This window comes from Hylobates moloch, unplaced genomic scaffold (assembly GCF_009828535.3).
Source record: "Hylobates moloch isolate HMO894 unplaced genomic scaffold, HMol_V3 SCAFFOLD_19, whole genome shotgun sequence".
NCBI lineage: Eukaryota > Metazoa > Chordata > Mammalia > Primates > Hylobatidae > Hylobates > Hylobates moloch.
In genome coordinates, this window is record NW_026652294.1 from 71446889 (window position 1) to 71464499 (window position 17611).

General features: G+C 41.5%; 1 protein-coding gene across 7 annotated transcripts in view; it reads right to left on the reverse strand.

Annotated features, from left to right (window-relative positions):
• Positions 1–17611, reverse strand: part of KDM4C (lysine demethylase 4C) — a 416633-nt gene continuing 399022 nt past the window's right edge. For 5 of the 7 annotated variants that reach the window (XM_032138255.2, XM_032138257.2, XM_032138256.2 and 2 more), the window contains 3 exons: positions 9755–9874; positions 5232–5324; positions 3–1460 (listed from right to left, as the gene is read on the reverse strand). In XM_032138255.2, the coding sequence (XP_031994146.1) occupies positions 1284–1460; positions 5232–5324; positions 9755–9874 (390 nt within the window). In that variant the 3' untranslated portion in view covers positions 3–1283. Of the gene's footprint in view, positions 1461–4761; positions 4812–5231; positions 5325–9754; positions 9875–17611 lie in introns of all 7 variants that reach the window. The other 2 variants (XM_032138252.2, XM_058431060.1) reach the window with 2 other exon arrangements.

A 17611-nucleotide genomic window follows, 5' to 3' on the forward strand; every position in this document is an offset into this window, starting at 1 on the left:
TTCCTGTCCATCCTCTGGGTCTCATTTATACAAAGAAGGAGGGACTGGAGGACCTCTAATTCCTACTAATGACAGCTGCGGACCAGGAATCCTGGAACGAAAAGTGATCCAGACTCAAGGGTCTGAGATGTATTCAGGGCCTAGAAGGAGTTGAAGAAAACACTTCCATTAGTACTGAAGTGGGCAGGCAGGGGACTTTGTCTCCAAAAATATCGCCATGCATGTGCCACAACCATGGAAAAGTCAGTGACAGAAGGAGGGTCTGAAAAACCTGGGCCGCAGTATGTCCTGATAGCCAGCTCTCCAATAAACTTGTTTTTCTATTGGTTTAAACCCAGACAAATAAGCAAGTCAGAGGCAGGACTGGAGAAAATGGAAATCTTTATTTTTAAACACTAGTACATTTTCAGGCTGTTTTAAAAAAGAAAAATCATGTTACATTAGTTCAAAACTATGCATCAAAGCATATTTATTTAAACTCTAATTTTACAAACACATAATGAAAGAAACATATATTTTATAAATATCTACTCAGAATATGTATTATGAAAAAAAGTGTTTAAAAATAACAGCCCCAGATCTCCCTCTTTAAATATATAAAATTCGCATAACAATTCATAAGAATTCTTTCTCAAGAGCCAAAAGTTTCATTTCACAAAGGCCAACAACTCAGTTCCCATCAGACACAATCAAAAGTAATAGGAATATTCAAAAATGTAAAAGTTCTGTACAAGGGAAATACAGATAGCACACGGGTAAATCTCATTAGCATACATGCCATTTGTGTTTTAAAAATGTTTTATAAAAACTGCAATTTGAAACAAATAAGTGAGAGTCCTTCCCTGACTGTGGAAAATATATAAAGTATTGCCCTCCCCGCTGGGTACCGAGGTGCCACCTGCTGGACCTGCAGAGAGAGGTCCCCGTGTGTTTCCTGACAGGGCCCTAAGCCGCACAAGGGGACCCGCCTCCTCTGTGGCAGTGGCTTTTCCTAGTGGGTGATTCACTAGTATTTCCTTTCACTTAGAAAACTTCTTTGGGATCATAGAAGACAATAGCTCACAAGTGAAAGCAAGACTAGAGATGATTTCAGATTGCGGCGTCCAATTAATTATGTGTATTTTGTATTTTTGGTGACCAAACTCTGGAAACCCGATTTACCACTGTCAGAGACACACCCCGTCACCTACGCCAGCAAAACTCATGGCACAGCCCCAAGGATGTCCCTTCATCTTCTCTCCTCCAACCCAAGCTGCTCTGTGGCCTGCAGCGATGTATGCAGACTACTGTCTCTTCTGGCACTTCTTCTGGAAAGAGCTCTTCAAAAAAGTGCGGTACACAGGGTCGGCCACATATTCGTTCTTAAACCTGGAGCTCAGCACTCTTTGTCTCTTTCTCTCCCCTTGGATAATGTCTGCTCCATAAAATGTGTCTTCAAATCGCATGTCAGAGGCTGTGGACTAAAAGCAGCTGGTGTTATATTGCAAAAGGGCACGGCATTTGATCTTCAGAACACTGGACAAAGATCTGACTCAGTCAGCTGGGGTGAGGGTACAGATGCCCCGGTCACCAGCTCAGGCTGGAAGGGCCCCAGGCATGGCTTTGGGCTTTCCCTCGCCTCTCCCACCCAAAGCGGGGGGCCCCATTTAGCCCTACTTTCTCCAGGATCCCCCTACCCTCCAACCCCAGGGACCTTCCCCAAACAAAAGCAAGATTAAAGTCTTCTCATTTTAAACTTCCCTAATTTTTCATCTCCCCTCTGGCTCTTGCCCAACAAGGTTTTTGACAAATGTCAACAGTCATCTCTAAGTTACCTTTACTCCTACTTAGCTTTGGGTCTCTGCCCCACCCCTTCCCTGAAACTGTTCTTGCTGAATGAAGTCCTAGTTGCTAATTCCTGTGACACCTTCCTATCCCTAAACTGACTTGACTAGTCTGCCAACTAATTACTGCTTAAAGCTCTCTTCTCTGTCATTTTGTAAACCCACTCTCCTGCTTCTCCTTCTCTGGCTGCTCATTTCTGATGTCTCAGGGGTTCCCTTTCTTAACTATCTGCTCAACTACAATGCCCTAAGGTTTGGCACTGGGCCTTCTCCTCTCCATTCCTGTTCCCTGGGCCTTTGTGCCCACACTCCTGGCTTCAGTGTCTGCAGGAGATGCTCACATCTCCTGCTCCAGCTCAGGCCTGTAAGTGCATTTCCCCAGCAGGCATCACAAAGTCCCTGTCTCAGAGGCCCTTCAAATCAACCCGTCCTACATTGAACTGAAAGCCTTCCTTCTCCATTGCTGTCCTTCCTACATTCCATAAAAGGCACCACCATACCCATGCACTCAGTTACACTGGCCAGAAACCTAAAGGCACTGTAGACATTTCCCCACCGTGTCCAGGATTCCTCCTGCATGTACCTTGAAGCCCTTCAGCCTTTCTTCTTGATCCTTACTGACCCTACAGGGCAGGGCCTCACCTCTCCAAACCACTGCAATAAATGCTGTACCTCCAACCTATTTCCCACAGTACCATGGAAGAAAGCTGCCATTAGAAGTACCAACCAGCCATTAGAAGAAAACACTTTTGTTTCATTCATTCTTGGCAAAATACTTCCTCTGAGTAATCTTTCATTTTTGTAAGTGCTAAGGTTATCAAAGAAGAAAATAAAACATCTATGAAAGTGTTGCCACTGTGCAGAAACAGCAAAAGTCGGCCTCTCAAATACAATAATAAAACCGATTTACCAGGAGCTCTAGCTAATTATGCACCGTTGCTATGGTTATTCGGTGAGACAATAAAAGGTAATGGGGCTGTTTCTGAAGTGAGTGGAAAAGAACCCCGCACAATCACTGAGGTGGACTGCTGGCTCTTTTGAATAGTTTCCTCCCCCAGTCAGCATGTGTCTGGGTGAGCCGAAGTCATTAAAATACAAGGCCTCCTCACAAGGGCTGCTAACCTCCATCCTTAAAAAACAAAAAAGACTTTTCTAACCATAAAATATCTTCCATCAATGAGTTTTCCAATTAGATTTGTTTTGCCAACTGGAAAAAAAAAATAGTAATCATGGACAGACTAACCAAGGGTCTGAGGGCTATGTACCAACCCAGGGGAGAAACAGGCTGGCTACGACAAGACTGCGTATGTCTTTGATTCAATAAAGGTGGCCAACAGGACTTAGTGACTGTGAGCCTTTGTTCCCGAAGGTATTTTCTACTTGGCTCAGCCGCTCAGAATAGCAGGCTGCATTCAGAGTGTATGGATGTGATTTATATATTTTCACTGTTTTTTTTTTTTAATTAAAAATTTTCTCTGAGAATAAAAAAAAAATTGAACGTTGGTGAGCTTGTTCAGTGAAATAGACCTTAGAAAATCCAGGACCTGTTCAGAGACAGCCACAGGGGAAGGCATCCTGGCATCTGAGCGAAATCTACCGTGAAACAAAGAGATTGTGATCAGAGTATGAAAGCAATGAGCTTTCTTCTCATGTGATTAAGAAACAGTATTTGAAATCTACAAGACTCAGCTGGTAGGATGCTTAGTCATGCACGGATTAGAAAACGAAAGACCTAAGAGACTTCGAGAGGCTATCTACTCCACTCCCCATCCTCTAAATCTCTAGGTGCTGAAAAAGGAGAAGAAAGGAGCGGGAGGAGCGGGGAGTAAGGACGGGAAGAGGGGAGTCCAAGGAAGATAGGAATACAGAACGAGAGGAAGCTATCTCTAACATCTTGAAGAGGAAAGTTTTTCTCAAGAAATTTCAGGTCTCAGAACAGTGACAAGTCATCTAAGGCTTTTAGGTCTTGGTAAGATTTGGCTGGTATCTTTACAACAGGAATATTTAATTTTTTCTTTGCTTGCTGTTATTATCTAGTGGTTACTCTGTTTACAGGCGTGTGGGTCCCCTCTGAGCCACATTTCTCATCGAGTGGGTAACAACACCAGTACTCCTCTTGGCGATTTCACTTTGAAGGACCTTCCTCTGGAGGATACAGCTGAGAGGAAAGGCAGTTCCCACCTGATGCAGTTACCCTGCTGTCAGGACCCCATCTGATGGGGAAAAAACTGCATACACAACTGAACGTTTAAGGCAAGCCTGTCCAACCCATGGCCCGCGGGCTGCATGCTGCCCAGGATGGCTTTAATGCGGCCAAACACAAATCTGTAAACTTGCTTAAAACATTAGGAGATTTTTTTGCTTTTTTTTTTTTTTTTATAGCTCATCAGCTATTGTTAGTGTAGTTTATGTGAGGCCAAAGACAATTCTTCTTCTTCAAGTGTGGCCCAGGGATGCAAAAAGATTGGACATTCCTGATTTAAGAAAACCCTTGGTTTTTCCAAAATAACCAAATAATCTATAGTGACTCTATCACTGCAGACAAGTATATCATAAGCACACACTAAACTGAATTATTCAGAAAAAAAAATTTCATTTGAGTCAGAAAAACCCCATCCATTCAAATTTCTCTATTTAGGATTTATCATTTCACAAATGCAATAGATGTAATTCCAAATGAATAAAACTGACTTCATTTCAGGGTCCACTAAATATTTTATGATACAATAATATGAAGCCTAAATTATTGTGAATTATATTTTTCAACAACTTCAGTTTTGATTATTTGTCCATGTTTGTTCATCTTTTAATGGTATGTGAGGGCATGAAACTAGTATTTCCTTTTTAAAAAACTGCTTTAGTATTCCCACAACTAGCATTTAGGCTTTCTTTATCCCATTATTATGAAAGTCAGAGTTTAGCTTAATTATGAACTGACACAAAGATCAATGATTTTCTGAGACAGAAGGTAGTCAATCCATGATAAACCTATAAAAGAACAGACAGACATTCAATTATGCCGAGTCCCCTTTGATCTACTCCTGAATACTTTCTTTTAATGTTGCTTCTACTAACAAGATTGCAAATGCCTTGATGGTATCTTTGTTTGCTCCTGGTGTTTTGCACAGAGCACATATTCAGTAAGTATTTTTGTGCACCAATAAATGTTAACGCAAAGAAGCATCATTTGACTTCATTAGAAGAAAAACAAAGCACATGCATTAGTTTCCCGATTCTGGCTGAATTTGAAGTTTGCATTCAATAGGTTTCACTACGGGAAAAGTTGCATTGGCTTTCTTTAGAATTAATCCAAAAACCCAAGTATGTTTCCTGCTGGGCTTGGGAAACATGAGGTGAGGACAAGGAATTCACTTGGCAGGTCCCCAGGTGGCATCTGCCAGCACTTACAAATCGAGCTTTCACTCTCTTGGGTAACTCTTCATCTAAAGTGTAGATGTCCTCTCTCTTCATTGCTATCTGGGATCCATCTTCAAACTCAACCTAGTGAAAAATAAGATAACATGATACATATTAAAAAACAGCATTGACCATTTTTAAGGCTCCAATTAAATACATGAAAAGATGAAAAGGACTCAAACAGAACAAACAAGGGAAGCAGCCAACAACCAAGGAAGTAAGAAGAGTTATTTCCCTTGTTAAGTAGACGCCGGGCATGGTGGTTCATGCCTGTAATCCCAGCACTTTGGGAGGCCAAGGCAGGCAGATCCCAAGGTCAGGAGATCGAGACCATCCTGGCCAACATGGTGAAACCCTGTCTCTACCAAAAATACAAAAATTGGCCAGGCATGGTGGTGCATGCCTGTAGTCCCAGCTACTCGGAAGGCTGCGGCAGGAGACTTGCTTGAAGCCGGGAGGCAGAGGTTGCAGTGAGCTGAGATTGCACCACTGCACTTCAGCCTGGTGACAGAGTAAGACGCTGTCTCAAAACAAAAAAAATAAATAAACTAAACACAAAATACATTTTAAAACAGGCCAAAATTCTTGGAAATGAGTGTCTTGGAATATGGGATATGAAAACTTTATCTGGCAAAGCAAAAACCAAGAAAAATAGCTGCTGATCAAATGGAAATCACAAAACGTGAGATTGTGGGAAATTTAGCATTAAAATGGGTTGGGTCTGTTAACACCGCTCATTTCTTTAAGAGGCTCTGACAACGTAACAGGGAGAACTGTTTCTCTCTGAAAGAAAAGATAATATATTTCCTTTTTTTTTTTTTTTTTTTTTTTTTATATTGAGACAGGGCCTTGCCCTGTTGCTCAGGCTAGAGTGCAGTGGCCTGATCTCAGCTCACTGCAACCTCAACCTCCCAGGCTCAAGCAATCCTCCCACCTCTGCCTCCTGAGAAGCTGGAACCATAGCTGTGTGCCACAATGCCCAGCTATTTTATTTTATTTTAGTTTTTTTAGTAGAGACAAGGTCTGACTAGACTCAAGCAATTCTCCCACCCTGGCCTCCCAAAGTGTTGGGATTACAGGTGTCAGCCACCATGCCCGGCCTGTTTACTCTCATATAATAATCCTCCCAGATAAAATAATTTCTCCATTTCTTACAGAGCTTGAACTTTCAAAACTCATTTGTCAAATTCAGTGAAATGCCATCAAAGGAGCCGGGAAAATCTGTTTCTCAACTTCCTAACATGTAAACCTCATCAATGTGTGAAAATACATCATCATCTAAAACAAAATGTTCAAAACTTTTTTCGCACTAACCAAATGGAAGCAAATAATTTCATAACCAATTTTTTTTAACATTTTAAAAGATTTTGTCAAAGAAAAGGTAAATAACACCAGCTAACAGAAACCTAGAGCACCTAGGTTTAGATTGGTTTAGGTTTAATCCAACATGAACTAATCTAGCAGGAAACAAGAGGGATGTAATCAGGTGGAATACTTAATATGTTCTAATTCTGAACCACATGATACTTTTGAAGTCCCTAAATTTTGTCTGAAATTTTACTTTTAAGAAATGAAAAATATGCTTGTACTTCTAGTCAAAAGGTAAGTTAAACCACACAGCTGTGCCACGTTAATAAAAAAAATTCTAGAGTTTGAAAAAAAATTTATACTAATTTTTGTTTTTTTGTTTTTTCTTGAGACGGAATTTCGCTCTTCTTGCCTGGGCTGGAGTGCAACGGCACAGTCTTGGCTCACTGCAACCTCTGCCTCCTGGGTTCAAGTGATTCTCCTGCCTCAGCCTCCCAAGTAGCTGGGATTATAAGCGTGCCACCACCATGCCTGGCTAATTTTTATACTTTTTTTTAGTAGAGACGGGGTTTCACCACGTTGGCGAGGCTGGTCTCAAACTCCTGACCTCAGGTAATCTGCCTGCCTCGGCCTTCCAAAGTGCTGGGATTACAGGTGTGAGCCACTGTGCCCAGCTACACTTATTGTTTAATTCACAGAATGTCCAACTGATATATCACTGCACTTTGCATTAAACAAACACTCTCTTAAGCTTGGGCGGATGATAACATTAACTGGCCATATCTGTGCCAATGCATTGGTCTAGGTTTGCTGAGATGCCCAGGTGGGTATGTCTCTCAGGCACAAGTTACCAATTCTGATTGATGAACATCCATCACGGTCTTAACAAAGATCAAACATATAATTGAACATATTATTATCCACGTACTGTTAGCAATTTGAATAAGCTTAACAGTATAGTGGAATTAGGTGCCAGTCACATGAGAACTCTTGCTGTCACTTCCGGGAGGGCTGACAATGGGAAGTGTTTTCTTCCTGACCTTGTTTGAGCAAAATCAATTCTTTAACATTTAACTAGGCCATAGTGTCATCTGATTTACACGATTTGATAGCATAGCTAGAACCACCTGTGTCTGCTTTCATTTGTTTCAGACCACTTAAAACATCTGAAAGACAAAAAGGCAGTTACAAACCTAGAAGGGAGTACGCTGTGCTAGGACTAGGGTAACCAACTATCCTAGTTCGCCTGGGACTCAGGGGTCCCTTGGGATGTAGTTATTTTCAGTACTAAAATCAGGGATGGTCCCAGGCAAGCAGGGATGGTTGTCCACCCTAGTTAGGGCAGAGCTGAGACAGAATTTCGGCCCTCTCTTTACCGGTTGTGTGCTCTTAGACAAATTATTAAAAAATTATTCTTAAATCATTAAAATTTTGTTCACAGCCTTTCTTCCCTCATTTGTAAGATAGGAGTCTGTAACATCTATTTTGTAGGACTACTCTGAGGGTCAAAAAATGCATATGCCTAGGATATTAAGCACTGTGCAGCAGGTATTTATTTATCTGTCATATCTATTTTTAAAACTGTCTTTGTTTATTTGATGGTGAAGTTGAATAATTAGACACGAAACACAAATGATCTCAAAAGGCCACTTGGCTTAATGAGGAATTTTTAAACTACTTGTGCTTGAGAGACAATTTTAATATTAGTCTTAACTTTTTCATTGAGTCTATAAATATGCTCATAGTTTCATGTTGATAGACCACCATAAATTCAACTGAAGTTAACACACTGATTACTAATTAGCCTGAATTTCAACATATTCTCATTATGTGATTCTTTTCATGTAGCAAATGGCTTTGCTACATGTAAGAAGCTTTACTTTTGCACTTACTATTTAATTAAATGTAATTATTTTATTTTGCATTATGTAGTAATGGTTCTTTTTCAGGATCCTCCAGTATTATAGCCTGTCTTGCAATTTTTGCCTAATTCTGGTCATTCTAATGCAATGAAGCTCCAGTACCTTTACTATTATAAATAACTTGAATTTGTATCTTGAGACTGTCACCAATACCATATGCAAAGGGGGAAATGGCCTTTACACACACAGACACACACACACACACACACACAATGTATGTGTATACATCCTCCCCTATCCATTCCCCTTGGGTTTTTCTAGACCATGAAAAACACTCTCTCCTAGGTTTTGCAAACTTCTTTGAACACCTTTAATTCCACTGTGCTCCAGGTCCTGATGCAGTGTCTTATAATGCACTCTTCATTTAAGCTCTTGCTCCTCATCAGTCTTGGAACAATTTCTCTGTTGAAACTGACAGTCTTATCATTCTCAAGCTGTTTTTCAACAGACCTGAACCTTCTTGCTTTTTCTCCTTTTACTTCAACCTTCCTGTTTTCACTCTACAGTTTGGCCTGAGAATCTTGATTTCTGACACAGTGTTACTGAAAATTCTACAATGTATTGGCTCTAAATGTCCCCTTTTAAAACCTTTCGGAAGGAATACAAATGTACATGTGCTATCCATGTTGTTTCCCTTATTAAAGCTTAACTCATTTTCATTTCTGGGTGAAATAAAAGTAATTCATTTTTAAATTGCATATATACTCTTTAATACTATGTAGGGTTCCCTAGTGAACAGAATGTCCAACTGATAGCTGTACTTTTCATTTAAACAAGGATTCCTTTAAGCTTGGGTGGATGATAACCATCAGCTCCTCGTGACATTAACTGGCCACATCCATGTCAATGCACTGTTGTCTAGCTTTGCTGAGATGGGGGGAGTAGGGAGACTATGTCTCTCAGTGAAAGCCACCAGTTCAGGGGCTGCTGGTTGAAGAGCGGCCATCACTGTCTTGGCTAAAGGTGAGATGAATCGGCCAACAAGTCTCTCCCCATACAACAGAAACAGTGGGAGGCAGCTGGTCTTCTATTCACATATCTTTCTGGCAGAACCATATTCCTTACAATTAAACCATTCATCAAATGTTAAGAGTTTCCCAGTGTCCAATTTGGTAATAAAACTCCAGGGTTTTGACCTGGGTCATTAAACATTGAATCTTTGCCTCCTGCATAAAATAAGAGGTGCCCCAAATTCACGTGGCTTATTGATCAGCACATTTGAGATACTATCTCCTTCTGACTTATGTCAATCTTAGCAAGCATCACAGAGAAGGAAGAACCCACCTGGTACATGTGGGCAATATTTGATCCAAAATATTTTGCTCCATAGAGTTTGCCATCAGGCCACTTCACTTGGACGACTTCTCCCTCGGCAGGTGGGCCCAGCTTCAGACAGTCTCGGCTCTGCAGAATAAACAGAGACAGGCTTTTCAAGAGGAGTGCCTAAGTGACTGCATTTAGAACTTACCAAATGATGAACTCCTGGCAATTAAAAGGAATTATTGCCTCTGTGTTTTATGGATTATGATCTCGCATGGGTGTTCAGGGGAAGAGATATGAGCCAAAGGAGTATTTAAAGATTCAGCCTACATCATAAAGTTGCAAAGGAGCCACCATAATCCAAGCAGAAAAAAACAGCAGCGTTTACATTTGCTATTTGAAAAAGAATTGTTCAGGGGGTAACTAAATATGCACAGAAACCGCTTTAGCTGAGGAATAGACCAGCTAATGATTTATAACACTTGACATTTATATAGTATTTTGCAGTTAACAAAATGCTTCAGGGTACATCTCATGTGATCTTATAATCACCCCATGACATAGAAAGAGACTATTAATTATCCCCATTTTACTGGCAAGGAAACTGAGACTCCTGCGAGGCTCCTTTAAGTTGCCAGGATCTCTGGAGGAGTGAAGCTATGGAAGGATAAGAGACACCCAGGTGGAAGTGGAGCAGGGGAGAAATGGCTTGCGATTGAAGCCGGTAGGACTTGCCAGTGCAGCAGGGAAGGGAAAACAGGAGCACCTGCAGCATGGCGGATGGAGCTGGGTGGGTGTGTCCTGTTTAGCACGCCCCTTCTAGAGACCCCCTGGACCCCCCTACATAAATGTGCTTCTGCCAGCATCTCTTGTTAATTGACGAGCCCACCTTTTTCTGCAGGTAATCATGGTGGCACCCATAATCAGAATCTTTTCATTTCAGATCTTGTGTTTCACGTTGCTACCTCCCAAGCAGTAATTCAGAGCAAACTCCCCAGGTGATTAATCCTGAAAGGTGAAAGGTGCTTTTTTTTTTTTTAAAGGCATGGGAGGGGGACTGGGAAGACAGTAAAACATTTAAACATTTGCTCAGACATAGTTTGCAAACTTTTAAATTTGTATGTATCGAGTAGGACACAATACAATTTTAATACAAGGGAATTAAATACTTGACTATGGTAATTTTTATTTTTATTTTTTTGCACATTTAGCAATTCATGACTTGCTAATACTGGTATTTTACTGATGAGGACAATCTGAATGACTGAAATGCACACTTGACCAATCAACCTATAAAAGCAGACTGGGCACATTCTGTGGTTTAAATGAGAGGCATACACAGGAGGTATTTAGTTGTTTATGATTGGAAATCTACCATGTACTATTTCTTATTACTAATAGAAATTGTGCCTTATAAAGGAGTAGCCATTTGATTGCTGGGTTAGGAGTATACATGGAAGGCCCAGCTGTTCATTTTTCTAACTGCAGGCTATGCTTCCATTAGAGCTACAGCAAAGAAAAAAATAGTTTGCTCGGAGGCTCTACAGAACTGACAATATGCATCTAACTTAGTCAAATGAAAGTAAGTCTATCCTTGGCCTTCATAATACTTGACCTCAGGGCATGTGGAATTGAAAGGGTAGGCTGTGGAGATGTACTCAATGTATGCCCATGGGGTTATCACCTTTCTTTCCATTTCCCTTCCCAAGATTTATGTGGTACCAAGAACACTGGAAGGTATAGCTTCTGAGTACAAACTGATTACATGTGTCAGTCTCCAAGGTTAGAGAGTCGCATCAGCTCTGGATTCCTCTGAGCTGGAGCCCAGGTGCTGGGGTAAGCATGGCGGCAGGACGTGGCATATGCTTCTCCCGCTGCTACAGCTTTCTCCCATGTGGAGGGATCTCCACTTGGGTAATACATCTGGCTCATCTTCACCCCCCTCTTAGCCTTTTACAACAGGATTGGTTTTGACTTAATTTTATTTTTGAATTCTGAAGGAGACTGTATTTCCCAAACTATGTGCCATGGTGCTCTGCAGTGCTACAGCAAACTCACAGGGACCCTGTGGGATACACACTAAAGAGAAGCACGGCGACACTTGTGAGGCACCCAGCTTACTAATACTGGTGAGTTATTTGGACCTAATTTACTTAACACATAGAACTGTTAGGTATTTCTTTTGACTGAGAGGCACTATAGAAAGCATGCTGAGGTACTAAGGGTGCCTGTGAGCCAAGAAAGTTTGGTGACCTCTAGCTCGGCTCCTTTCCTTTCTCTCTGGAGCCATGATGCAGACAGAGAACCTGCACTCTGCTCTGCTCCTTCCACAGAGAGGAGCCTGCACTTTCCTGCACTGCCCATCACTAGGTAAGCCTGTCTCATTCCGGGATCCAGTATTTGAAACCTGTTTGCCCACAGATATAAGCCACACTCCTCAGTACTCGCTTTATTACTCATAAAGGCGATACTTTACATCTCCAAATCCTGACTCCTTTGTCTCGCTTTTCCTCAGGCAGGGAGAGACATGCTATTTATAGGGTCCTTCTCGAATCCCAACAGAGGCAAGTGAAAGCCTCGGGAAATACAGGAGGCTGCACCCGGCACTTTCTTACCTACCACAAACAAATCTCAAGCAGGAGAGTTATGGCCTCCCTTTCTTTGTCATTTAGCTCCTTAATTTTACAGATTTGCCCTTCAGCAGAACTTTATTAACCTTTAAAATAAAATCCCTCAAAATAAATCCCGATCTGCAATTTTAGGTACCATATCGCCAAGGAGAGGTGAGGGACACGGAAACGTGGACTAGACAAGCAGAAATTGCATTCGAGCAGTTTAATCTTAAAAACATAGTTTTATCAACAAGCTGAATGAACTTTACTAAGTGACAATTCTTTTTTCAAAAGGCTTTTGGAAACAATGCCGGAGATAGTTTGGTATCTTTTATTACTAATTGTAAATTAACCTTTTACTCACAAGAAATCTTACTTTAGCATTGGCAGTGCCTGACCTCAACTAACTACTTACTGCTCAGCCTCCTCCTAATGTTGCTCCGTATCCTAATGTTACTCTCTATCAGCCACAATGATCAAATTCATAATCTCACACGCCAAACTCAAGAAGGCACTTCAGTTTGCTTTCTCAATCTTGTTGCTTTCAGAACTCTTTTTCTTTATTTATAGAAGAAGAAAAATAACAAACCAACTATGGAACAAGATAAGTTATTCTGTGCCTCCCCCACCTCCAAAACCAGGGGCCACGATTCTCATCCATAACAGCTCCCTTCTCACCCTTCACCAGGTCATTCAGCTGGAAGGACATATATTTTGATTAGCATATAACTTTATTTAGTATGTAAAATTCATTATTTACTCCCTAGCTACTTTCCAAATGAAGTTAAGGTGGCTCCGAGTAAAACATAAAAGAGCTTATTTCTGTAACATCTACTTTCATCCATAAAGAAATAGTGTCAATTCATCATCAGCTGTTTCATATTTTGAGTTTGCCAGCAACTTCCTATGACTATGTGGGGTATACATTTAAACAAGAATGAGACTAGAAGCATGTGGGCTGATGAAAAGAAGTTGAAAGGTTTGATATTTAGGCTTCTCTGATCTCTCCAAAGTAGAAGCTGGTGGGTGTCCCCAAAATTGTTTCAATCACTAATTCAAAACCTATTTACTGACCACCTAATATGTGTGAGACACTAGGAGGCAATAAAGCCCAGCAGCCCAAGCCAGGGACAGACAGAGGGCATTGCACCCACACGTGAGGCCTGTCACACTAAATCCCATGGCTCTGTGGGGTGGGGGTATCCAGGGTCCTTGCAAGGGGGGAGATCTATGAGGGCTTCAGAGTAGAACTTTGATTTTATTTACAAATTAGGTTTCCGAGTAAGATTTCATTCGGGGTAAAAAGGTTTCTTTTAAAAATAAAAGGTCTGAAAGATGGCCAAATAGGAACAGCTCTGGTCTGCAGCTCTCAGCGTGACTGATGCAAAAGACGGGTGATCTCCACATTTCCAACTGAGATACCTGGTTCATCTCATTGGGACTGGTTGGACAGTGGGTGCAGCCCATGGAGGGCGAGCTGAAGCAGGGTAGGGTGTCACCTCAGCTGGGAAGTACAAGGGGTCAGGGGATTTCCAGCTCTTAGCCAAGGGAAGCCGTGACAGACTGCACTTGGAAAAATGGGACACTCCTGCCCAAATACTGCACTTTTCTCAAGGTCTTAGCAACCAGCAGACAAGGAGATTCTCTCCTGTGCCTGGCTCGGTGGGTCCCATGCCCATGGAGCCTTGCTCACTGCTAGCACAGCAGTCTGAGACTGAAGTGCAAGGTGGCAGTCTGGTTGGTGGAGAGGCGTCTGCCACTGCTAAGGCTTAAGTAGGTAAACAAAGCTGCCGGGAAGCTTGAACTGGGTGGAGACCACTGCAGATCAACAAGGCCCACTGCCTCTAGACTCCACCTCTGCGGGCAGGACATAGCTGAACAAAAGGCAGCAGACAACTTCTGCAGACTTAAACTTCCCTGTCTGACAGCTCTGAAGAGAGCAGTGGTTATCCCAGCATAGCATTTGATCTCTGAGGAAGGGCAGACTGCCTCCTCAAGTGGGTCCCTGACCCCCGTGTAGCCTATCTGGGAGACAACTCCCAGTAGGGGCAGACTGACACCTCATATAGGTGGCTCCCCTCTGGGACGAAGCTTCCAGAGGAAGGATCAGGCAGCAATATTTGCTGTTCTGCCTCCAATGGTGATCCCCAGGCAAACAGGGTCTGGAGTGGACCTCCAGCAAACTCCAACAGACCTGCAGCGGAAGGACCTGACTGTTAGAAGGAAAACTAACAAACAGAAAGGAATAGCATCAACATCAACAAAAAAGACATCCACGCCAAAGCCATCTGTAGGTCACCAACATCAAAGACCAAAGGTAGATAAAACCACAAAGATGGGGAGAAACCAGAGCAGAAAAGCTGAAAATTCTAAAAATCAGAGCGCCTCTTCTCCAAAGGATCACAGCTCCTTGCCAGCAACGGAACAAAGCTGGAGGGAGAATGACTTTGACGAGTTGACAGAGTCGGCTTCAGAAAGTCGGTAATAACAAACTTCTCCAAGCTGAAGGAGCATGTTTGAACCCATCGCAAGGAAGCTAAAAACCTTGAAAAAAGGTTAGACGAATGGCTAACTAGAATAAACAGTGTGGAGAAGACCTTAAATGACCTGATGGAGCTGAAAAACATGGCACGAGAACTTCGTGACGCATGCACAAGCTTCAACAGCCAATTCGATCAAGTGGAAGAAAGGGTATCAGTGATGGAAGATCAAATTAATGAAATTAAGTGAGATGACAAGGTTAGAGAAAAAAGAGTGAAAAGAAACGAACAAAACCTCCAAGAAATATAGGACTATGTGAAAAGACCAAATATATGTTTGACTGGTGTACCTGAAAGTGATGGGGAGAATAGAACCATGTTGGAAAACACTCATCAGGATATTATCCAGAAGAACTTCCCCAACCTAGCAAGGGAGGCCAACATTCGAATTCAGGAAATACAGAGAACACCACAAAGATACTCTTCGAGAAGAGCAACCCCCAGACACATAATTGGCAGATTCACCAAGGTTGAAATGAAGGAAAAAGTATTAAGGGCAGCCAGAGAGAAATGTCGGGTTACCCACAAAGGGAAGCCCATCAGACTAACAGCAGATCTCTTGGCAGAAACCCTACAAGCCAGAAGAGAGTGGGGGCCAATATTCAACATTCTTAAAGAAAAGAATTTTCAACCCAGAATTTCATATCCAGCCAAACGAAGCTTCATAAATGAAGGAGAAATAAAATCCTTTACAGACAAGCAAATGCTGAGAGATTTTGTCACCACCAGGCCTGCCTTACAAGAGCTCCTGAAGGAAGCACTAAACATGGAAAGAAACAACCAGTAGCAGCCACTGCAAAAACATGCCAAATTGTAAAGACCATCAATGCTATGAAGAAACTGCATCAACTAACAGGCAAAATAACCAGCTAACATCAAAATGAGAGGATCAAATTCACACATAACAATACTAACCTTAAATGTAAATGGGCTAAATGCCCCAATTAAAAGATACAGACTGGCAAACTGGATAAAGAGTCAAGACCCATCAGTGTGCTGTATTCAGAAGACCCATCTCATGTTCAGAGACATACGTAGGCTCAAAATAAAGGGATGGAGGGAGATCTACGAAGCAAATGGAAAGCAAAAAAAAGCAGGGATTGCAATCCTGGTCTCTGATAAAGCAGACTTCAAACCAACAAAGATCAAAAGAGACAAAGAAGGCCATTACATAATGGTAAAAGGATCAATTCAACAAGAAGAGCTAACTATCCTAAATATATATGCACCCAATACAGGAGCACCCAGATTCATAAAACAAGTCCTTAGAGACCTACAAAGAGACTTAGACTCCCAAACAATAATAATGGGAGACTTTAACACCCCACTGTCAATATTAGACAGATCAACAAGACAGAAGGTTAAGAAGGATATCCAGGAATTGAACTCAGCTCTGCACCAAGCAGACCTAAAAGACATCTACAGTACTCTCCACCCCAAATCAACAGAATATACATTCTTCGTAAGACCACATTGCACTTATTCTAAAATTGACCACATAATTGGAAGTAAAGCACTCCTCAGCAAATGTAAAAGAACAGAAATCACAACAAACTGTCTCTCAGACCACAGTGCAATCAAACTAGAACTCATGATTAAGAAGCTCACTCAAAACCACACAACAACATGGAAACTGAACAACCTGCTCCTGAATGACTACTGGGTAAATAATGAAATGAAGGCTGAAATAAAGATGTTCTTTGAAACCAATGGGAACAAAGACAACGTACCAGAATCTCTGGGACACATTTAAGCAGTGTGTAGAGGAAAATTTATAGCACTAAATGCCCACAAGAGAAAGCAGGAAAGATCTAAAATCGACACTCTAACATCACAACTAAACGAACTAAAGAAGCAAGAGCTACCAGAAGGCAAGAAATAACTAAGACCAGAGCAGAACTGAAAAAGACAGAGACGCAATAAAATCTTAAAAAAAAAAAATCAATGAATCCAGGAGCTGATTTTTTGAAAAGATCAACAAAATTGATAGACCGCTAGCAAGAATAATAAAGAAAAGAGAGAAGAATCAAATAGATGCAATAAAAAATGATAAAGGGGATATCACCACTGATCCCACAGAGAATACAAACTACCATGAGAGAATACTACAAACACCTCTATGCAAATAAACTAGAAAATCTAGAAGAAATGGATAAATTCCTAGACACATACATCCTCCCAAGACTAAACCAGGAATTAGTTAAATCACTGAATAGACAAATAACAGCCTCTGAAATTGAGGCAATAATTAATAGCCTACCAACCAAAGATAGTCCAGGACCAGACGGATTCACAGCCGAATTCTACCGGAGGTACAAAGTGGAGCTGGTACCATTCCTTCTGAAACTATTCCAATCAACAGAAAAAGAGGGACTCCTCCCTAACTCATTTTATGAGGCCAGCATCATCCTGGTAACAAAGCCTGGCAGAGACACAACAAAAAAAGAGAATTTTAGACCAATATCCCTGATGAACACTGATGCAAAAATGCTCAATAAAATACTGGCAAACCGAATCCAGCAGCTCATCAAAAAGCTTACCCACCATGATCAAGTTGGCTTCATCCCTGGGATGCCAGGCTGGTTCAACATACGCAAATCAATAAATGTAATCCATCACATAAACAGAACCAACGACAAAAACCATACGATTATCTCAATAGACGCAGAAAAGGCCTTCGACAAAATTCAACAGCACTTCATGCTAAAAATTCTCAATAAACTAGGTAT